General features: G+C 31.7%; 1 protein-coding gene across 2 annotated transcripts in view; it reads right to left on the bottom strand.

Moving 5' to 3' along the window:
* LOC134278014 (uncharacterized) overlaps positions 1–25,040 on the bottom strand; it is a 105,462-nt gene that overhangs the window by 37,556 nt on the left and 42,866 nt on the right. For both annotated transcript variants that reach the window (XM_062760314.1, XM_062760315.1), the window contains exon 12: positions 3,798–4,095. In XM_062760314.1, coding sequence (XP_062616298.1) covers positions 3,798–4,095 — 298 coding nt within the window. The remainder of the gene's footprint in view (positions 1–3,797; positions 4,096–25,040) is intronic.

Raw genomic sequence — 25,040 nt, 5'->3', positions numbered from 1 at the left:
AAGGAAAAGATTTTAAAAGCATAAATGTATTTTCACTATATAATCAAAAGAGCCCCCCCCCCCTTACACCAATTGGCAAAACCCCTGACACAGGGGCCATGAAATTCACAAATTTAGTTGAGGCACTCTTGCTCACTTTAACTATATACTAAGTTAGTTTTTTTAATACCCAGGAGCAGAGAAGAAAATTTTCAAAGATTTAATGTATTTTCACTATGTAATCAATAGTACGGAAGCGTATTAGTGCCACTTGCACACTTTACTTTTTTTTAATTTCGACACTTTAATCTGTAAATTTTACACTTTAAAGTGTAAATTTTACACTTTAAAGTGTAAATTTTACACTTTAATCTGTAAATTTTACACATTAACCTGTAAAATTTACACTTTAAAGTATAAAATTTACAGATTAAAGTGTAAATTTTACACTTTAAAGTGTAAATTTTACACTTTAATCTGTAAATTTTACACTTTAATCTGTATATTTTACACTTTAAAGTGTAAATTTTACACATTAATCTGTAAAATTTACACTTTAATCTGTAAATTTTACACTTTAATCTGTAAAATTTACACTTTAAAGTGTAAAATTAACCATTTTGCAACTTTTTTACATCATAACTATACATACTTGGATCATTGGCATAATACCCAGGAGCAAAGGAAAAGATTTTAAAAGCATAAATGTATTTTCACTATATAATCAAAAGAGCCCCCCCCCCCGAGTTACACCAATTGGCAAAACCCCTGACACAGGGGCCATGAAATTCACAAATTTAGTTGAGGCACTCTTGCTCACTTTAACAGTCTATGGAAAGTCACCGGACCGTCGGTTTTTACCGGTAAAATTTAGGTCGGGTCGGTAAAAAATTTCAGTATACAGGACCAAATGTCCGATAAAAAAATTAGGCCAAATAAATCTAAATTAAGAGGTACACATGGTCAAATTCCCCACAAATATCCTTTATTTGACCAATTTAGTAGTAATACCTGATTAATTTTTATGTATTACAACCCTGTCATGATCGTTTTTATTCTAATTTCGAATTTCCTCTGTCAATGATTAGAGATCTTTAGATAGCTCATACGTAGGTTTGGTTGGGAAAATATTTAGATAGCTCATATGTAGATTCGATTGGGAAATTATTTTCAAATGATCATTGAACTTGAGTAACCATAATTAATTGTTTCAGGAAAAAATAAATATGCATTGAAAGTGCATATTAAATTTCATAAAATCTTTGATACAGTGTTTGTTGTATAAGTCAAATATAAAGAAAAAAATGCATGCAATTGTATAAATAGATACCTTTTACAAAGAAAAATTATATAATATTTAACTTGTCTATTTCACTCTGAATTTATTTACGGTTAAATATCACAGTGTGAATTAACCCCATCCCACCCACCCTCTCAATATCAGTATCATAATGATGTATGGATTTAAAGGGGGGAAAAAGTCGGTCTGGTAAAAAATGGTTTGGTCTGGTAAAAATTTTATTTTTACCAGACATTTTGTCCTGTAAAAATTTTAAACTTTCGCGTAGACTGCTTTAACTATATACTAAGTTAGTTTTTTTAATACCCAGGAGCAGAGAAGAAAATTTTCAAAGATTTAATGTATTTTCACTATGTAATCAATAGTACGGAAGCGTATTAGTGCCACTTGCACACTTTACTTTTTTTTAATTTCGACACTTTTTAATCTGTAAATTTTACACTTTAAAGTGTAAATTTTACACTTTAAAGTGTAAATTTTACACTTTAATCTGTAAATTTTACATATTAACCTGTAAAATTGACACTTTAAAGTGTAAATTTTACAGATTAAAGTGTAAATTTTACACTTTAAAGTGTAAATTTTACACTTTAATCTGTAAATTTTACACTTTAATCTGTATATTTTACACTTTAAAGTGTAAATTTTACACATTAATCTGTAAAATTTACACTTTAATCTGTAAATTATACACTTTAATCTGTAAAATTTACACTTTATTTGTTTATTCACATAGTCAATTTAGCATCTTCACACATCTTCAGTAACACATTTGTATGCCAATAAAATGTTAGTTTAAGCAAATTTTCTGAATTGATAGGATTTATAGATTATATCACAATTGTGTCATCCATATATTATTTATGTGAAAAAAGTCTAACAGGCCCTGGAATCTATATTGGGGGGAGGGGTCCTCAAGCACCTGTGATCGGGAATATGTGCATGTATGTTTGATATGCTCTTCACTTTATATTCAAAGAAAAGTTTTACTTTAATATAAAACATCAGAATTAAATTTTATCATGCACAAAACATGGTTTGTTGGCTTAAAAATGTGTTACTGAGGATGTGTGAAGATGCTAAATTGACTATGTGAATAAACAAATAAAGTGTAAATTTTACACTTTAATCTGTAAAATTTACACTTTAATGTGTAAATTTTACACTTTAATCTGTAAAATTTACACTTTAATCTGAAAATTTTACAGATTAAAGTGTAAAATTTACAGATTAAAGTGTAAAATTTACAGATTAAAGTGTAAATTTTACAGATTAATCTGTAAATTTTACAGATTAATCTGTAAACTTTACAGATTAAAGTGTAAAATTTACAGATTAAAGTGTGAAATTTACACTTTAAAGTGTAAAATTTACAGATTAAAGTGTAAAATTTACACTTTAAAGTGTAAATTTTACACGTTAATCAGTAAAATTTACACTTTAAAGTGTAAAATTTACAGATTAAAGTGTAAAATTTACAGACTAAAGTGTCGAAATTAAAAAAAAGTAAAGTGTGCAAGTGGCACTAAAAGATTATTGAAAAAGAAGTTGCAGACGATGTTGTGTTGAAGCCCTGCGTTAAATTTTCACAATTTTGGTTAAAGGTACTCTTGCTAATTCAAATATGTATTTTTGTGTGAAAACCCAGGAGCAGAGATGAAGATTTTTCAAAGAATTAATGCATTTTCACTATATGTAATGGCCCCACCCTAACACCAGAACCCCTATATGAAAACCTGGGCAAAATCACAATTTTGATTTTTTATTTATTGTTATGTTTCTTTATTTAATACCCAGGAGCAGAGAAGTTTTCACAGAATTAATGCATTTTCAATATATAATCAATAGAGCCCCACCCTAACAACAGAACCCCTGACCCTGGGGCCATAAAATCCATAATTTTGGTGGTGGGTGGGTGGGTGGTGGTGGTGGGGGGGGGGGGGGTGGTAGCATCATTTTTACCTACTTTTTATTTAATACCCAATTTTTTGCAGAGAATATTTTTCCTTGAAATAATGCATTTTCACTATATCATCTATATAGCCCCACCCTAGCACTAGAACCCCTGACCCTGGGGCCATGAATTTCACAATTTTGGTAAAGGACTCAATGCTCATTACATTTATGCCAACAGTTTGCCTGTATATGTGTGTGTGAGAAGAAGATTTTTGCAAAGATTTCATTAATTTTAGTGGTTTTGGCCCCACCCCTCAGATTTCCAGTATAAAACTTATAATTTTTGTTAATTCACCCAAAATGCTTTATACCAAATTTGGTTGAAATTGGTTAACTGGTTTCAGAGAAGAAAGCAAAATTTAAATGTTAACACTACACACGTTGCAGACGGATAAAACGGATAGCAATAGGTCACCTGAGTGACTAAGGTGACCTGAAAACTTGTTTGAATTAATTTTGAATAAATCTAATATTTTGGAAAATACATGAAACTTTCACTTTGTCTGAATTCAGTCTTAATGTTACTTCTGAAACCAATTTATTACTAGTGATGTATTCTTACGTCATTTCCGTAAAGTCTTCGATTCTATGAACGCTGACATTCAATCTATCTCCACGTGTCAGCCACAAATCTTCAATGTGAGGGGGCGATGCATCTCTGTAAACTGTGACCAATTCATCCAAATATTTACCCAGCACGTCTATAGCACGTACAGTGACCTCCAACTTGTTACCATCTGTCCATGGTAAATTAAGCTTGTCACCTTGCTTAAAGATAGAGGGCACTGATGTGAAATCTTGGGAGTCCACAGTACTAGTTGAATCAGTAACATTATATGCCACTTTAAAATCCACCAACGCTGAAAAAGAAAAGATCCATATAGCAGTAGTGGTGTTTTAATTTACAACAGGAAAATCCCTAATAAAGACTAAATAAAGGAACTCTAAGCTACATCAAAATATTTCAGCAATTTTTATCAAGTTGAACAGAAAGGCATATTTTTTTTCCAATACAGTAAATTTATTCATTCCAAACTTGTTCTATAACATGGGCAAACCAAAAGCCTCTGATGAGACTGTAGCTCTACTGGCTTTTACTTTATTAATTAACAAAGGTTGAAGAAGGTAGCACTAAGACTTAAAACTATGGCAACAGCAATAGAAAATAAATGATCTTAACCATGGCTACAGCATTCATCGAAATAAAAATACCAATAAAAAAAATTATGTATTTTAGTGTACTTGTGTACTGTATTATAAACAAAATTTTCTTTCTTTTATTTTTCACCACAGACCATTACGATATCAATAAAAAATTTAGCAAATGCAAATTACAAAACATAATTTTTTAAAAAATATATGACATTATGAATTTAAAATGGGGCAAACTTGTTCACAAGTGCTAAAGGGTGAAAAATAACCCTGTATACAGTAATTAGTTGTACTAAAATTAGACTAAAAAATGTAGAAGCAGTGATTTGAAAGAATTTTTAGAAATTTTAATTTTTAATATCCATAGCAACATGGTTTACCAAAATTAAAAACAAGTATAGAGAATAATGTCTTTATGCATTACTTTTTTCTGTGTACCTTATGTTGCATGTATATGAAAGTCAGGCTAAATCTGTTAGAAAAGTAGCTTTATGAAAAGAAGGTCATACAAGGGTTATAAATAAGCTTATAATAATGTAATATGCATGGGGGTATTTGTAATATGTGTATTAATATATACAGGCTGATGGTGGAGTGTTTATAATGACATGTAAATTCATGTAACATCTATCTAAGAAATGTTTTATTGTTGATGTTATTTCATTATCTTATTGTTTACTTGAATTATTGATGCAATACACATTGCACTTCGACATTGTATTAATGTAAACCACAGGAGTCGGCAGTTTTATCAATAAACTAAAAATAAAGTGAAAATCCAGTTGTAAATCTATAAGAAATGTTTTATTGTTGATGTTATTTCATTAAGATTTTATTGATTTTCACTTTATTTTTATTTATTGATAAACATTGCACTTCGACATTGTATTAATGTAAACAAATGCTGTTTTTGTGTTACTAGACGATCTAGCGAGATATTGTTGAACAGACAGTAAGGGACAGTGATACTGAGATGTTGTATGTCAGTTTTTCATCATTATCTACCATATTACGACTGTAATTTACTTACTTATTTCAGCATTATCACATGTGTTGTAAATTGGGCGCCTGCCATCTTTCTTACGAAGAAATTAGTCATGTGACATAAACATTGTTGTTTTACAATTGATAAGATCGAAATAACACTGTCCGTGTCCTCAAATATTCATAATTGATACTTAAATGTTATTTTATTGCAGTATTGTCATTTAATTATGCTGTATTTGACGAAATGTTTTAGAACTTGAATGTGTAGCGTAATACTTATGTGTTTGCATTATTGTTCGGTATTACTACGCCATGGATTGTGTGTGTCCGTTTTATTACAGATTGTTTGTTGAATTTTTTTATTATGTATATCGAATAGAATTTATAGCTCCCACTTTACATGTAGAAAGGACATTTTCAACAACATTATTTTCTTTGTTTTACACAATATGTATGTAAAATAGTTCTGTGAGGCTCCAGAAAGGACAATTATTCATTGGTTTGTTGTGATCACGTGACCATTATAGAAGGTTATATATATGAGCAGCAAACGCCAGTTTCAACACGAAGATCGTAACGATCAGATCATATTACGTCATCAAAATCACTGACTGTAAATTACTAGTGACTTAGGTAAAAGAAAATAATGTAAACTAATACAAATTAAGTAGCGTATAATTTCTCCACCGCACGGACACCGCAATCCACTGTATTTTATTAGGCCAGAGATGTTAAGCTAGGACTTAGACTCATATAGATGTATTGATTGTTTTGTTATATTTCATTGAAGTCTTTATTAAATGAAATATTTGAAACGAGAAATGGAACTTGGTTATGATTTACAGGAATGTGAAGTAAATTATTTAGGGTGTTTAAATACATGTGACGGGCTGAGGATGCCCCCCCCCTTTTTTTTTATGTGGACGGATGTCATGAGTAGTCCTGATAAAAATATAATTTTATAATTTATTGAATTTACACGGGATGGAAACATTGTAAGCTGATTGGCATTTGACAGGGTGCTGAGGAAGCTTACAATTTTTGGTGTCAGAAGTGGGATGTCCTGCCATATACGAGGACATCTAGGATACGAACCCGTAATTTAATACCTGTCAAGTACTGAAGTAGAGTGGATTGCGGACTGTCGTGTGGTGGAGAATAAAAAATCTATTTTTAAATAGTGATGTACATGTATATATGTTCTTGTTACTGTTCTTATAGTTAAAAATGAAGGATGCTACTTCGCCGGATCGTGAAGTATTTATAAATGAACATAGGGAAAATGTTCAGTTAGGCCAAGGGGACGAAACAGATGTCTGTGGGAGGAACACTGATGACGAATATTTGATGGCAAATGAAAATCCTTTGGAAAGAAATTACAGTGACGACGACGACGAAGTAGGACATAATTTCCGTCGGCGATCTGATTATCGGTTAGCTGACGACGCACATAGTGATTACTATCGCATTTCTACACTTATAATCAAACCCGAACCCTACAATGGAAAAGAAAGTTGGGAGGAATACTTTTCTCACTTTCAAGACTGCGCTGAACGTAGCCACTGGGACGACAGGACAAAACTTCTTTTCTTCGCCGCTAGCTTACGTGAACAAGCCAGGACTTTCTACATGAGCCTAACAGCTGAAGATAAACGTACATTCATAATTCTTGTTCAGCGTATGGACCAGAGATTTGGTAGCTCAAAACACAAAAATAGGTGGCTTTCAAAACTGGAAATGCGTAGGCGGATGCCTGGAGAAGGTATTGCAGAGGCTGGAGACGATATACGGCAATTATCACAAAAAGCTTATAGTAACTTGAACCTTGACGCTCAGGAATCACTGGCCCTGAACCACCTTTACAAAATTATTTCCGTGGAAATGAAATGCCGTTGTATTGACAAGGAGTGTAGCACTGTTGCAGAAGCAGTAGATGTCATTGAGAGATACGAGTCAATAATGGGGGATGGGGATAAAATGAAAATAAATGTTAGACATGTGGATCAAGAACAAGCAGTCAAACAGCCCACTGGAGAGCAAAAATCAAATAACTTAGAAACAATCAAGTCACTAATCAATAGATTAGAGAAACTGGAAAGTGCACAGAGAATGCAACCACGGAAGGGCAATAACTCTTGGACTTGCTTCATCTGCAATTCACCAGATCATCTCATGAAGGACTGCCCAGACCGATGGACAAGAGGACAACAAATGACCACGACCACTAACCCGAATAAAAGACATGGCAGTGGAAACATGAGAGATAACAGATATCATTAAGTCAGGAGTCGGCACAAGAGGAATGTCTTTCTGTTGGAAATGAACATACTAGGGATGGCCACACAGGGGATATAACTCTCTTACGGGACAATGGATTTTATACAAAAGGAAACATATTTGACAATATATTTTCTAGGATAGATAGCATGGATTATTTAGAAAAATTTTACTAAACTCTCAAAGGAAACTACTGGCCTGCAACCTCTGACATTATTTCATATGGAATGTTTACTAAACTCTCAAATGAAAAGGACCTTGTAATAGGACAACTAGATGACATGACTTAATTTTATAGGATAGGTTGATGATATATCGAGGCATCAACTTGCAACCCTGGTTCAGGAAGTCCGGCCGGAACCTTAAAATCATAATATTGGTTCCGGATTTTACTGTAATATAGGTTCCGGCCATGAGTTCAGTCTCTGTCCAGATTTCATTCCACATTGAGTCATGGAATTAGTGGGGGTTTTTCTTGAGGTTTTAGCATCACGCAGCGACATTCTATTTTCGTGCGTCGCGCAATGTTTTGTACTTAGCAATTTTAAAAAATAGATGAATAAATAGCCTGATGATACTCTTTCTGATACATATGACTTTGGTCGCATTATAAGGCTTTGTTTATCTTATGTATACAAATCGGTTATCTACAACTCAATTCCTTTTGTTTATTTAGTGCATGCCAGGTGTGAATCTCTCGCTTCAATGCACGCAAACCCGTAAAGACAGGTTAAGAGCATGGTTAGGAGATAAACAATTTAAGACCGGGTTTACGAAAGACTAACATTTAAAGAAACACAATGTCAAAGAATTAATTAATTGATAAATTTTTTATTTCAGAATTCGATAAAAGTAAAGAACAAATATTGATAATTATATATATTTACGGAATTAAATTCTCTGTTTAAATGATATTACACGTGTTGACAAGTCGAGGCTCAAACACGGCTTCCATTCCTCATAATTAAAGATTTTTTTTCATAATTAGATATTATTGATGAAATGGCATGATATATGGTTTATATTCCATTTGAAATATGTATATGATTCACTGTTGAAGAATGTTACGTATATGGTTTATTTTCTTCTAAATTAATCTTCATACTACATGTAGGTACAGTACATGTATTTCATGATGATGTGATTTATTCTGTAATGAAATAAACATGAAAACATAAGAATACGAGTATGGTTTATTCCCTTTAATACCAAAAAGCCAAGCACGTGTAGTTAATGAAAATGATAATTTTTTTAATCGTCGGAAGAAAAGAAATAGTAATTGAGATATGAAAAGTAAAGACAATATATGTTGACTGGCTCGGCTTTTTATTTAATACGATCAAAAAAAAAAAATTTTTTTTTTTTATTTTATTTTTTTTCGTCTTTTTTTTTTTTTTTTTTTTTTTTTTTGCTATTTGTTTGTTTTAAAGGAATTAAAATGCACATTAGTGTTACCTCGAGGAATGTCCTAACCACCAACCGCTTAAGATATGTGGTAAAAATAATTATTTCTGCATGGGTGTTTGAATACATAAAACACGATGAAGTTGGTAAAAATATGATCGTTTTATACATGCCATTCATAGGCGTCGGAACCGGAGGGGGTGGGAGTAGGGAGGCTTAGCCCCCACTTTTTTTTTTTTTTTGCAAAAATAGGCATAATATAGACATCGTACATTGGGGCGTAGGTTTAACCCCCCCGCACACACATCCTTTTTCAACCGACAGGTTGCAGTTGAGTTTAAAAAAGGGTAAATGGTAGTGTTTGGAAAAAATACTGGCACTGGAAGAAGTTCTATCATAACCCCCCCCCCCCCCCCCTGAACCCCCACGAAATAGAATTTTCGTGTTTAGACAATTGACACATTTTCCTTTTTTGCTTGTCAAGAATTTTTTTTGTAGGTTTGATTTTTTTCTTTCACTTAAGCCCCCCCCCCTTTCAATTTGCTTCTGACGCCAATGTCATTATATTGAAATAATCTCAACTGCTTCGGAGAAAAAATATTAAATAAATACATGAAGGTTAAAAAAAATGTACATTTACACAGGTACATGTAGGTTAAAGGTAAACTGCAATAATGTTCATGTAGCTGCGCTACGTGTTTTAAAAATCTCACCCCTTCTCCAATTTAAAAGAAAATGGAGATTATATTTCAACAGCCCCACAAAATGAAAAGTTGTTTATCAATATTCCAACATTTTGTTATGGGGGAGTTTCAATTATAACAGTTGCAAAAATGTAAAAGTTTTGTTTAATTTTTAATTATTAATTTGCAAAACATGGAATAGAGTTCTATTTATTTTTTTGGAGCATCACTGTTGTAAAATTACGTAGCAGGATCATGGCATATTGTAGTAGCTGCAGATCTGTAGCTCTCCGAAAAAAATAGATCTGTAGCTCTCCGAAAAAAATATATTGATAGACCGGAGAGCTACAGTGCCACCCATTGAAAAAACTGTATATTTATTGCGCACAAAAAAGTGCGCTCGGTTCTTGATTAATTCTTCCAAATTCTTACTTAATTGAAAATAAGGAAAGATGTTCAAAAAATTTCTTTCGCTTTATCTTCTATCAAACATTCTCGTAGTTGACATCCGTTGAAGCATATTGGACCGATATTGTATCTTTGAAACCAAAATGGAAGTATAAATAAGTGAAATGTTCAATGATTACATATCAGGGTCAATATGACTTCGTTCGGATTCAACAACTATGGGGAATGTTTGGTTGTGGAAACAGAAAAGAATATGTTTTGAACACACTTTAGTAATATTTTCAATTAAGTTTTAAAAACATGGAGAGATTAATCAAAAACCGAGAGCAATTTTTTGTTCGCAATAACTATACAGTTTTTCAATGGGTGGCACTGTAGCTCTCCGGTCTATCAATATTATATTTTTTTCGGAGAGCTACAGATCTGCAGCTGATATTGTAGATGCTTGTCTGCACAAATCGTGGCAATTGAAGGTAAGACGGGACCACAATTTATAGGGAATAAAATTATATTTTTTAATTAAAATATTATACATGCAGAACAAAATGGATCCGTAGAACCAACTGGGATAGCGGAAACAAGTGTCTAAGGGGAGTGATTTTTGGGAAAACAGAAGCTAACATGGAAATACAAGTGTAAAGAAAGAATGTTTTAAAATGTTCTCAATAATACCCAAGGTCATGCAAACATGATTTATAAAACAAGCTAATTCAGAGAATCTATGTCCCCCGCATTACGGAAAAGAAGAGCATGCACGAACCGAAGGGGGGGGGGGGGGGGGTTAAGACGGGTGTGTGTTAGGGAGTTATGGTATGACATTTCATTGCAAAATCGTAAACGCTTCTTGAGATATCGTCCATGGCCAGAAATGAAAGTTTTACACCCAGAAAGAATATACAAATACATGTATATGAATTAACGATGTTGACCTTTGAAATTTTGACCTCAAACCCAATAGTTTAGAGGCCTTCCTCATAATTAGGACATAGGGGGTTGTGGTATAAAATTCCGCTCAAAGGCTACTCTCCATAGATATCGCGTGGAAACGAAAATGTTAAAAATAATTTATGAATTCATTACCTTGACCTTTGACCTCAAAATCTTTAAGGCTTTCTTTAGGCCATAGGAGGTTTTTAAAATTTCTTTCCTATAGCTCAAAGGTTTTTTGTCTGTATACCTGTATTTCGGGCTGTCTGTCTGTCTTTTCCAATCTTTGACTATGATAACTCAGACTGGAACCCAAATTATGGTCATATTTCTGGGTGACTATTACTGAGAGTTATTTTAAAAATCTTTTGCTATTTTGAAGTTCTTTTTCCACTTTGTGTCGAAAATAAGTTAGCCCGGAACCAAAATTATGATCATATTTAACGTTCCGGGTTAGCATTACTGCGTGCATTTTCAACTATTTTTTTGCTACTTTGATGTTTCTATTCCAATTAATGACGAAAATAAGTTAGCCCGGAACCAAAATTATGATCATATTTAACGTTCCGGGTTAGCATCACTGGGCGCATTTTCAACTATTTTTGCTACTTTGAAGTTCCTTTTCCACATTATGACGAAGATATGTTAGCCCGGAGCCAAAATTATGATCATATTTAACGTTCCGGATAATCATTACTGGGCGCAATTTCAACTATTTTGCTATTTTGAAGTTCTCTTTCCTTTTTATGACGAAGATAAGTTAGCACGGAACCAAAATTATATGATCATATTTAACGTTCCGGGTTAGCATTACTGAGTGCATTTTCAACTATTTTTGCTACTTTGATGTTTCTTTTCCACTAAATGACGAAAATAAGTTAGCCCGGAACCAAAAATTATGGTCATAATAAACGTTCCGGGTTGCAATTACTGAAAGATATTTCATATATTTTAGCTACTTAGTTGTTTCTTTTCCATTTTGTTACGAAGCTAAGTTAGCCCGGAACCAAAAATTATGCTCATAATAAACGTTCCGGGTTGCATTTACTGAAAGATATTTCATATATCTTAGCTACTTAGTTGTTTGTTTTCCAGTTTTTGACGAAGCCAAGTTAGCCCGGAACCAAAAATTATGGTCATAATAAACGTTCCGGGTTGCAATTACTGAAAGATATTTCATATATTTTAGCTACTTAGTTGTTTGTTTTCCAGTTTTTGACGAAGCCAAGTTAGCCCGGAACCAAAAATTATACTCATAATAAACGTTCCGGGTTACAATAACTGAAAGATATTTCATATCTGTTTGCTACTTAGTTGTTTCATTTCCAGCTTTTGACGAAGTTAGCCCGGAACCAAAAATTATGGTCATAATAAACGTTCCGGGTTGCAATTACTGAAAGATATTTCATATCTATTTGCAACTCAGTTGTTTTTCCCCAGTGTTTGACAAAGCCAAGTTAGCCCGGAACCAAGAATCATGGTCATGCTTAACGTTCCGGGATGTAATTACTCATAGATATTTCATATTTTTTGTTACTTAGTTGTTTGTTTTCCATTTTGTTACGAAGCTAAGTTAGCCCGGAACCAAAAATTATGGTCATAATAAACGTTCCGGGTTGCAATTACTGAAAGATATTTCATATATTTTAGCTACTAAGTTGTTTGCTTTCCAGTTTTTGACGAAGCCAAGTTAGCCCGGAACCAAAAATTATGCTCATAATAAACGTTCCGGGTTGCAATTACTGAAAGATATTTCATATATTTTAGCTACTTAGTTGTTTGTTTTCCAGTTTTTGACGAAGCCAAGTTAGCCCGGAACCAAAAATTATGGTCATAATAAACGTTCCGGGTTGCAATTACTGAAAGATATTTCATATATTTTAGCTACTTAGTTGTTTCTTTTCCATTTTGTTACGAAGCTAAGTTAGCCCGGAACCAAAAATTATGGTCATAATAAACGTTCCGGGTTGCAATTACTGAAAGATATTTCATATATTTTAGCTACTTAGTTGTTTGTTTTCCATTTTGTGACGAAGCTAAGTTAGCCCGGAACCAAAAATTATGCTCATAATAAACGTTCCGGGTTGCAATTACTGAAAGATATTTCATATATTTTAGCTACTTAGTTGTTTCTTTTCCAGTTTTTGACGAAGCTAAGTTAGCCCGGAACCAAAAATTATGGTCATAATAAACGTTCCGGGTTGCAATTACTGAAAGATATTTCATATATTTTTGCTACTTAGTTGTTTTTCCCCAGTTTTTGACAAAGCCAAGTTAGCGCAGAACCAAGAATCATGGTCATGATTAACGTTCCGGGTTGTAATTACTGAAAGATATTTCACATATTTTAGCTACTTAGTTGTTTGTTTTCCATTTTGTTACGAAGCTAAGTTAGTCCGGAACCAAAAATTATGCTCATAATAAACGGTCCGGGTTGCAATTACTGAACTTCCTATTTCATATATCACGTGTAGATGTAGAAGGGGCTGGGGTGTTAGCTCCCCCTTAGTCACTTAAAGGATTTAGTTAAAACAATCGAATTAAATTTTGATCCACTCGCATACTCACTTCCCTTAGTTTAGCTACTAGCGAGTATGCAAGCAAATCTAGCATCTAAAACCATATTCGAATACATGTTTTGTATAATCATATATGTGACCCCCCCTCCCCCCCCCCAAAAAAATCAGGTTTGGAGACGATTAAAGTTTTTATTTTCCTTATTTCTTAAGAAGATTTCTGAGTTAGTACTTCTTTATTGGGTGTATCTCTATTCCTTTTTTTAGAAGCATGTTTTAATTTAAGACTGACATGTTTAAGTATTTTTTTTTAATTCATTTTAATGGATTTCTATTGCATTCATATATCTTTAGCAGATTTTAATATAATAGAGTTATTTGTGTACGATTGTCCCAAAAAGTTGTCAGACAAGTTTAGTCCCCACTTTTTAAAAATTATGCTCATACTTAAACAAATTTTGCAATTACATTACATTTCAATGTTCTTCACAATTTTATTTGAATATATATCTTTCATATTAATAATATTAGGACAATTTATTTGAAGGCGGAAAGGTTTAGCACGAACAAAATTTGGAATAATTTACCATATAACTATTACATTTGCTTTTATTTCTTTAGTACTATAAAAACCATTGAAATCAAATTTAAATCAGTGAAAACAAAATCTGAATTAAAAATTTCATATAAGTAGCATTAGAAACACACGATTGGTGTCCAGATTTTTTAAGTGTTGTTGTTTTGAATTTGATGAAAATGACTCGCGTCCGGCGCACGGAATGTAAGTGAATATGCTTTGTACTTAGAAAAGGTAGAGAAAGAAGTGACTTAACACAAGATTTTTATAGTTTATTTTAAATGCAAAATTCAATAAACACCGAAAGTATTTACATGTTTTTGTAAAACCATTAAAAATTGGGCATTTTCAAAATGTCAAACACATTCTCTGCCGTACAATGTATGGCGATCTCTCGACTAATTTCGACTGCTTAAAAAAACAAATTAAAAAAAACAGGTTTGGACAGACGTGATTAAAGTTTTCAAGAATTCTTTTTTAATTTTATGTAAACAACATTTCTGAAGCAGTTAAGAGATCATGACTTTTTAAAAAATTAATTTTAAGGGTGTACACTTACCCTATTATTTTTTCATAACTTTTATCATTTAGAAATTTTATGTTTTAAAATTTAATTTGCTACAAACAATTTAATTAAGTAAGAAACTACAATTTTGTTTTTTTGGGACAACCCTTCATTTTACATTTAGCAGAAACAGAAAAACGGAGCTTGACTTTGAATAACTTTTCTTTCCATAGTTTTTTGTATTATTGGATAAGTATTTTAGAAAAGATATAAGGCATACATGTAACATCTTTTCTTGTTCTTTGTCCAAGTTGATCAACAAACTCTCTCTCTCTCTCTTAGTGAGGAAGTCACCTCTATAAACTTTCTTTAATTTTTTGAATATGTGTTGTTTCTCTGCTGTTTTTATTATTTACATCGGCTTAAACCAATAAATGCAGCAGATTTTTAGATTTGTATCCCTCCGTTTTTGTCCCAATAAAAAACAATAAATTGTATATTTTTATCTTACTTGGAAAGGGCTAAAAATCTTTTTTGATGTTTTACTTTATATGCATACATGTCAATGAGCTACATTCAATATATAAAGTAATTTTCTTTTGTATAGTTGTTTGTATTATTGGATAAGTATTTTAGAAAAGATATAAGGCATACATGTTTAACATCTTTAAGTCATGTTTTTTTTGTAAAATTGGCAAAATGTAAAGATTTTATTATGCTTGAACGTGCAATTGTCACCGTCTCTCTCTCTCTCTCTCTCTCTCTCTCTTAAACAAAGAGGAAGTTACCTCTTCAATAAACTTTCTTTAATTTTTTTGAATATGTGTTGTTTCTCACAACTGTTTTTATTATTTACATCAGTTTTATTTCGATGTTTAAACCCTTTTCGACTAAATGCCATAGAAGATTGGATTTAATAATATCACTCTTCTTTTAATACAAATGAATAAATTTTTCTTCAAAGTTTTTTTTAAATGCATCCCCAGTGGGAAGTACAAAATATTCTCTCCAATTTTTATTTATGTTTCATACATAACAATATGACATTATTGAAATTGTATTTACAGTAAATTTTTATCTTAAACAAAATAAATTGTAATTGTTTATCCTTGGAAAGGGCTTAAAAATAAATCTTTTTTGATGTTTTAATCTTTAAATGCATGACATGTCAATGAGCGCACGTTATAATCTTAAAATTAACTGTTCTCTCCTTGTATTTCTATTTGTACAGTGATGTATATACATATATTCACACGGTATGATGTTCATAAATGGATTTAGTTCATTAAAGAAATCATTAATTTACAGTAAATAGTTGATTTATTTACACAAAAAACATTCTTAATTGTTTTCCTGACACCAGCGTTTCTTAAAATCACCTAAGATATGACAATGTCCGCAGTCATCTTAAAGTTAGGACTAAGATTAGGAGGTCTCCTAAGATAGGATAGCTTCGATGGCCTCACTTAAGACTAAGATATGTCGTAAGTTCGTCTTAAGAGATGTCTTAGTCCTAAGATAGCTTCATAAGCATGCCTGCAGGTTTTCATTTTAAATTAAGATTTTACATTCCCATCGAGTTCTAGAGCGGAAATACACGTTTTATCAGAATTAAAGAGAAACCTTTTCTTTTTTTCCAAATAATTATAGTTTTTGAAAGTTCGTAAAAAAAAATCTATTATATCTATAGGAAAAGTCATTCAAAGATGTCTTTTGAAAAATCAGGTAGGCGATAGAACAAACGTTCGCGGTTGCCTTCCCCACTAAGACTCCTTTGTTTGTTGAACACATTCAACAAATTGTTAATTAAAATATAGAAAATTTTATACCAAGCAAATCAAGTTTTTTGTCTACTGTTCACTGCAGGGGAAGGGGTGGGGGGGGGGGGGGGGGGTGAGTGAGCAGACTTCACAATGCTATTCATATAAATAGTAAAATACAGATCTGTGTCTGTAATACATTTCTTCTTCAGTGTTATTTTTACTAATGAATACAAATGTACTTGTACTTACGTGCATAAATAAAAATGAGTTGAATTTTATTCAAACGTTTTTAGCCGTGTCATTGAAACATTTCCAAGTTGATCATGTGCATGTTTTGTTGACTAACATTAAAATTTAAAAAAAAAAAAAAAAAAAAAACTTCACCTGACGAAGAAAAATAATCAACAAACGGGAAACACTTTTCCTTCGTATTAAATGCTTAAATTATAAATTCCCTTTTTAGATCCGGCATGCACTCGTTTCCCATTATGTTCTTGTATTTTAATTTTATATTTGGTTTTAAAAAACGCAACTACATGTATGGGTGTTTAAAAAATTGTAAGGAAATTAAAATATTATACCTAATAATTAAAGTATTTTATGGTAAATATAATTAATCTATCACCATTATCATCTGATCAGGGTGGTCATGTGTGCTTACGGCGATTCGCAAGACTGAGCAATTATTCGTATCGATAGAAGCCAAGTCTATCGTAAAACAGCACGATGGGGGGTATATCAATGTAAACAAGTTTCACACCTTCTTTTGTTTACAAAGAATCAAAATAATCAACTGGAATTTCATGGATTAATATAATATTTAAATCAGAGACATCAATAAATATATAATGTCTCTGGTAAAAAGACCGCATATTCTGACTTGAAATGTAAACACATATGTATGTCTTACGATTAAATCCTGCTGTATCATATACGAAAGTATAAAAGAAAGAAGAAAATTAAAATTAACAGCCAATATTAAATATAAATAGAGAGTTTAATAGGGTGCTTGGTTGCCCGGAACGTTTTTTACGGCCGGAACCAATCTTACGCGGGCCGGAACGTTTATTATGGCCCGGAACCAATATTATAGGTATCTAGCGTTCCGGCCGGAACGCCAAGTTACCCGGAACGTATATTATGAAACAGCTGATCGCGACTTTCAGTAGTTGCGGACAGAGACTGCCTTTTTCCCACACTTGTCTCTCTTTTTCAGATCTTTAACCAAATGTTTTCAATCACATTTAAATCTGGAGACTGAGCTGGCCAATCTGTGCAGTTAATATTATTTTCGGTCATATAGTTTTTCACTACATGAGCCCTATGTACGGGAGCATTATCGTCTTGGAAAACATAGTCTTTGTTCGGGAAATGTCTGGCAATTACAGGCCATAAATTATTGTCAACTATTTCTAAGTATTTGAGAGCATTTATATTACCTTCGACAGGTACAATAGTTCCCATACCATCAAAACACATGCATCCCCAGATCATAAGTGTTACCTTCCTTTTCGATGGCGGACAAATCAAATGGGGACTGTTCGCTTCGGCGTCCTTTCTCCACACATACACACGGTTATCTGTCCCGATAACAATCTGACTTTCATCGGAAAATATATATTTTTTCCATTCATTATCACTTTTCCAGTTTTTTCGTTCTTGACACCATTTTACCCGTTTTTTTCTGTTCACACATCGAACCACCATAGTCTTCCTTGCACGTTTCCTTTTGTACCCTTCTTCACGTAATTTTCTAAATACTGTTTTCTCACTAAATTGTCTTCCTCTTCCTTCGTTCAGTTTGTTTGTTAAATCTGTCAAAGTGTCCCTTCTGTTTGCCTTAGCGAGGCGACTCAACTTCGTCTTGTCCCGAGTTGTAAACAAAAGTCGACGGCCAGATCTCGGCAAGTTTTCTACAGTACCCAGTCTGTCAAATTTATTCAAAACACTCACGATTGTTGACCTTGGTATACCAAACATTCTCGCCAGTTCTGCTTTATTTGGAGTGTGGTTTGCAGATTTTACGATCATTTCTTTTACCTCAGTGCTCAACTCAACTGATTTTCGCCCCATGTTTTCGAGTGATGTTTTCCAGTGTTTACAGACACACAAGTGACAAAATGACGTCACAAAATCGTGACGTAATTTCTCCAGTCTCTTTATTGAAAGTTTCATTCTATTTCGTCTGTTCTATTAATAGCGCGAGTGAAAAATAGCCGAGAGATGCATCGCGATTAACGCAACGCCAATTAAAATGACGAATACTTTTGTCCATTGACTGTACCTTTATCAACTACATCCAATTCTAACAAGAATTTCCAATCTTGTACTAGCTTATGCACAGGGAGCTGTAAACTTTATACATGGGATGGATGGTGGATTTTCATGGTGGAGATGAAGAGATGGAGAAAGAAGTAACAGAGAGATGAAGAGATGGAGACAGAAGTAGCAGAGAGGCGAGATGGAGAGATGGAGACAGAAGTAGCAGAGAGACGAGATGAAGAGATGGAGAAAGAAGTAGATGAAATGGTATCAGACGAGCAGGCAGATGTGTGAGAATTTCCGAAAGAAGCGGTTGAATGCAGGAAGAATAAAGATTTCATTGATGATGGAAGTAAGAAACTAGCAGAACCAGACGATTTTGATTAAGACTGTAAATTCAGGAGAATTTGACTTTTTAAGTGGGGGGAAGTGTAATATGCATGGGGGTTGGACTTTAGAATATTGCATATTAATTAATCACAGGCTGATGGTGGAGTGTTTGTAAGTGAAGTAAAGTAGCATCCAGTTGTAAATCTATAAGAAATGTTTTATTGTTGATGTTATTTCATTATCTTATTGTTTACTTGAATTATTGATGCAATACACATTGCACTTCGACATTGTATTAATGTAAACAAATGCTGTTTTTGTGTTACTAGACGATCTAGCGAGATATTGTTGAACAGACAGTAAGGGACAGTGATACTGAGATGTTGTATGTCAGTTTTTCATCATTATCTACCATATTACGACTGTAATTTACTTACTTATTTCAGCATTATCACATGTGTTGTAAATTGGGCGCCTGCCATCTTTCTTACGAAGAAATTAGTCATGTGACATAAACATTGTTGTTTTACAATTGATAAGATCGAAATAACACTGTCCGTGTCCTCAAATATTCATAATTGATACTTAAATGTTATTTTATTGCAGTATTGTCATTTAATTATGCTGTATTTGACGAAATGTTTTGGAACTTGAATGTGTAGCGTAATACTTATGTGTTTGCATTATTGTTCGGTATTACTACGCCATGGATTGTGTGTGTCCGTTTTATTACAGATTGTTTGTTGAATTTATTTTATTATGTATATCGAATAGAATTTATAGCTCCCACTTTACATGTAGAAAGGACATTTTCAACAACATTATTTTCTTTGTTTTACACAATATGTATGTAAAATAGTTCTGTGAGGCTCCAGAAAGGGGAAGGTATAATGCCCTGATAGTATAATGCCCTGATTGACCTGATTTCATTTAATTCTAAAATATGAAGTAGTAAAGTGCCCAAACAAGTTTCTTTTAACTGATTATAATTAGGATACTAATTGTCTATAAGATTCAACAAAGAAAAAATTAAAAAAATATGTTCTTATGTTGTTTATTTGACAGAGAAAATCAGCAGGGGTATAATGTCCTGATTTTGAGGTATAATGACCTGATGTCCTGATAATATGAAAATTCTAATAAAAAGCATATTATCATTAAATTATTTTAATTTTTCAATCCAAATTGTTTTCAGTAGGATAAATAAGTGTTTTAGAAAAAAGATTTTTGGAAAATATCTTTTATGTTTAGCTCAAAAAGCACTTTTGGAGTTAGCAGGGGTATAATGTCCTGATTTTTTGAATGCCCTGATTTCTGCTTATGACCTGATTTTAACGCCTCTGTCTAAACTTATTATTTAAAATGAATGGAAATTAAAATGTTTTTCATCATTTGATGTTAATTTTCATTCATTTTTTTAATTTTTAGTTTCTTAATTATGTTGGTAATTTTAAAGTTGATACACTTGATATACATTTTATTGTAGCACATACTCTAAACCAGTATTAGTATTTTGTGCAAACTTAAGATTTATCTATGCAATAACATATTAATGCAAAATCTTTGAAGAAACTTTTGATTGTTTTAGAGAAATTTATAAGAAATAATTTTCAAGAACAATGATAATTTGATATACTGGCCGCAGTATATCCAAAATAGTATTTTTTAATTAATGTTCAAAAATAGGGAAAATGCAGATATTTTAGATAAGTATTGAGGTAACTAAAGATTTCAAAATTGTGGGTAAAGATAGGTTGTAATTTATGATTTTTAAAACTTTTATTCGTTTGTTGTTTTAAAAGTTACGAGCATTCACATGTTTAGGAACAAATTTCTATATTTTTCAATAAAACATCAAATGAATGAAGTACGTCTGTTGACAATGTAATTCTAAGTAGGATAAATAAAAATTGACAGGTATATGCCGATTTTTAAATAGCTATAATTCTACAGCAAGGTACAGACTATACAACAAAATAAATTGATCAATTAAAAAAAAATATTATGTACACTGTTTGTGTACATATCATTGCTTGTTTATTATGTCTGATAGTGTCAAAGGGACATAGACCACATACCCCCTTTTACTACCTCCCCTATATGGCTTCTGTAATTAACACCTGTGTACTCCCAGTCAACAATGTTCTGCTGATTGCATAAACAAACCTGACAGAATCTATAACTATAACATATTTCAAAAAAGACAAAATTGTTAAATGATTAAACATTTGATTCTATAAACTTATAAAATGATTTTTTTTTAATTTTGTCTTAAAACTATGTATTACAAATAAAACAATCTAATAAACTTTAAAAAAAAAAATTACTTAAGATTTCTCTAAGGCATATTTATTGAAATATTGTTAATTTGTTTATTTGAGAAAAAATGAAAAATATTTGATACAAAGCTTTAATTCAGTATGTGTAATTATGCATTCACAATTTTAAGCTAAACATAACATTTTCTTTGAAATTATATATTGCATAAAAAATTATTTCTTTAAAATACTAAATAATATACTTTTGTTTTAATTAATTCGTATAAATTAAAGAAATAAAGTTATATAGTGGGTCATGACCCTTTAAAAAAAGCGAAAACTTTTTAGAATATCTGTCTAAATACAATAAATTAAATTAGATAGCTGCATGCCAGATTTTTTTCAATTTTTTTGGAACCACTAAAAATATCTCTGCTATATCTGGTGGATTTTGATTTAAACATATTTTATTGAACACAATCAATGGGATTGGACACAAGTTATGCTAATTTAGACTGTCCTCCCCAACACAAACAAAAATAAAATATTTACATCTGATGTACAAGCAACAAATCTGGTGGATTGATATTTGAAATATGGTAAAACATTGTAATAAGTAGAAATATATTTGTATATATAAGGCCATTTCAAAATAATTTTTTTCTTAAATTGTTGCAGATATTTAGGTGCTGAATTACAAATAAGGTTGTTTAAAAAACAAATAAAAAATTATAATGTTTTGAAAACAAATTACAACATTTGATTTTTTTCCTTCGAAATTTATATTGTATCAGGATTTTAGATGTATGGAATTGAACATATTTTATTGTAATATATATATACAATGGGATCATGTATGGAAAATGAAATTGAGGTTAATAATTATTTTAAAATGCAGCAACTGAAATTTTTTTAAGATTATGTAGATATTAAACAATCAAGACATTCCAAAATATCAGGCCATGCAGATGAGTCTTTGGTGATTTCAAAATATCTTTCTTGACTAATAAAATTCTTAATAATAAAAAATGTACGTAATACCAGTATAGAATCACCATATGTAATCAATAATTCCCTCAATAAAATGTAATATTTAAGTTGATAATATGCACTCTTATCACTATGTCTATGTTTACACGTAAATCAGGTCAATCAGGGCATTCAGAAATCAGGACATTATACCCCCCTACAAACTTCAAAAGTGATTTCGGGTAATATATAAAACACTTTTTCACCCAGACTTAATTAAACTAACTTCATATATCACTCTTAAAAGATATTTTATCAAATATTAATATTTAAATAATCTTAAATTGTGTTTATTAGAGGTTTTTATACTATCAGGTCATCAGGTCATTATACCCCAAAATCAGGACATTATACCCCTGTCAAATTTCTAAGTCAAATAAAACATACAAAAATATTTTGATCCTGCATTTTCTTCATGGTTCTGAAAGAAAATGATAATATTAATCATTTCCAATAAAAAAATATTGTTAATGTGCATAAAAACTCTTTATTTCGGCATATATATGAAATCAGGTCAATCAGGGCATTATACTATCAGGGCATTATACCCTCCCTCCAGAAAGGACAATTATTCATTGGTTTGTTGTGATCACGTGACCATTATAGAAGGTTATATATATGAGCAGCAAACGCCAGTTTCAACACGAAGATCGTAACGATCAGATCATATTACGTCATCAAAATTACTGACTGTAAATTACTAGCGACTTAGGTATAAGAAAATAATGTAAACTAATACAAATTAAGTAGCGTATAATTTCTCCACCGCACGGACACCGCAATCCACTGTATTTTATTAGGCCAGAGATGTTAAGCTAGGACTTAGACTCATATCATAGACCTAAAACGAAGGGACCGCCGACTTATGACGTCACAATCACTATCTTCTTGCGCTTGCAGCGCCCTCACCGGGATGTATAGAAACAGACTTCCTGTAATGAAATCAATGTTGTCGCATCGTGATTTTTTGAATTCTTTAAGGAAATAACAACAAATTAGAAAAATCAATCACTTATCTAAGCTTTCCATGACGAAATGATCTCGATTGACTACTTCGGAACTTATAACTTTACGTTGTGGAGTCGATGGAAACGTTTTAATTGCAGACATCAGCTGGCTATGACGCGACATCTCTTGAATGCTGTCGATTATATTTTACGGTAGTACATAATTTATGTTCTTATTTAATTTACAAAATAATGAAACAATTTTCTACTAATATTTTAAAACAACGACCAATTTCATATCTATGCTGAATTGATATAAACTGATAAATAATAAATACATCGTGAAGTGCCGTTTAACAACTTAATAAATTGAGATGTTCCCGTTGGCCGTTAATGATCTACATAATTATGTATTTTTAAAAAGTAAGTTATAACTCTTAAAAGATTTATTTAATCGTGTTAATTCAGGATTACAGCATTGTCAGTGACCAAAAGATTTTCTAAGAGATTTTTTATTTTATTTTTCCCTACAGGATTTGTAGATAGCCTGTCCACTTTTCAAATGAAAATAGGGGTCTTGCCTTGCACACCAAACTCTATGGAAAATGTTTGAGAACATGTACCATGCCATATACCATCTGGTATGATAAGTCAAATGTGAAAGATCAATGATTGGTTACAAACCTGCACAGGAAGTGCCAAGTGGTGTGTCCCATGTATGCACGGATGAGTTGGATGGATTTCAATGATTTAATTATCATGTTTAAAACTCAATTTTTTTTCAAATATACTGTGTATATCCAGATTGTGATTATTATTAACTTTTGTATATCATAACTCAAAAGACAAACTGCATCAATATAAATATTAAATAATTTAATATGACTGTAATGAAATATTATCAAAATCATTGTTAATATATTTTAGACTTTTCCATTTTTTTATTTATTAAAAAGGTTATTCAAATTAAAGCAGTGAAAAGCACTGATAATTAACATTAATTGTGCATGGTTTAAAATTGTATATGAGAGTTACTTCTTGAAATTTTTGAAGGTGATTTTACACTTTAAAAAGCCATCCTTTTCTATAGTGAGTTTGTATAAGTGAGCACTGTCTTTTTAAAATAATTATTTTCAATGTAATCAATCACAACTGCAAAGTACAAAATAATAATCTCTGAGCATCATCTTCAATCTTATCAGCAGCCTTGAAGAACAAACACTAGCAAGTAATTATTTTATATATACAAGTTCTACTGCCACTATGATTAAACTGTTTGATCTTTAACCCACTGCCTAAATAGAAGTTTTAATAACTTATTAACTTACTGTAGCTCAAAACACACAGGCACTTGTAAATCTTAATTCTTTTTTTTTTTTTTTTTTTTTTTTTTTTGTCTTTTTATGAAATTATACTCCATATACCTTGTTATGTAGTAAAGGAAAATATTCTTTTTTTAATTAAAAGAATCATATTTAAATGGGATCAACTATTCTTTATTCATTTTTTTTTAGAAGATGCATATCAAGTTTGTGCGCATAAATATTGAACTACCTTTTAGCCCTATGCTAAATTTCAAACCCATAAAAAGTTTGACAGGCAAAAAAAAAAAAGGGAAAATGTGTCAATTTCGTACAAACTCGAAAATCCTGTCGGGGGGGGGGGGGGGCCGGGGGGGTGTTGTTGTTAGGATCGAACTTCTTTTAGTACCAGATTTTTATCAAAACACTACCACTTTGGCACTTATCCATTTGTTGGCTTAAACTATAAGTGCCTGTCG

The sequence above is a fragment of the Saccostrea cucullata genome, unplaced genomic scaffold, assembly GCF_032062105.1.
Source record: "Saccostrea cucullata isolate Sc308-1 unplaced genomic scaffold, CSIRO_AGI_Scuc_v1 ctg458, whole genome shotgun sequence".
Lineage (NCBI taxonomy): Eukaryota > Metazoa > Mollusca > Bivalvia > Ostreida > Ostreidae > Saccostrea > Saccostrea cuccullata.
Note: the sequence above shows the minus strand (reverse complement) of the source record. Positions and strands in the feature narration are given on the sequence as shown.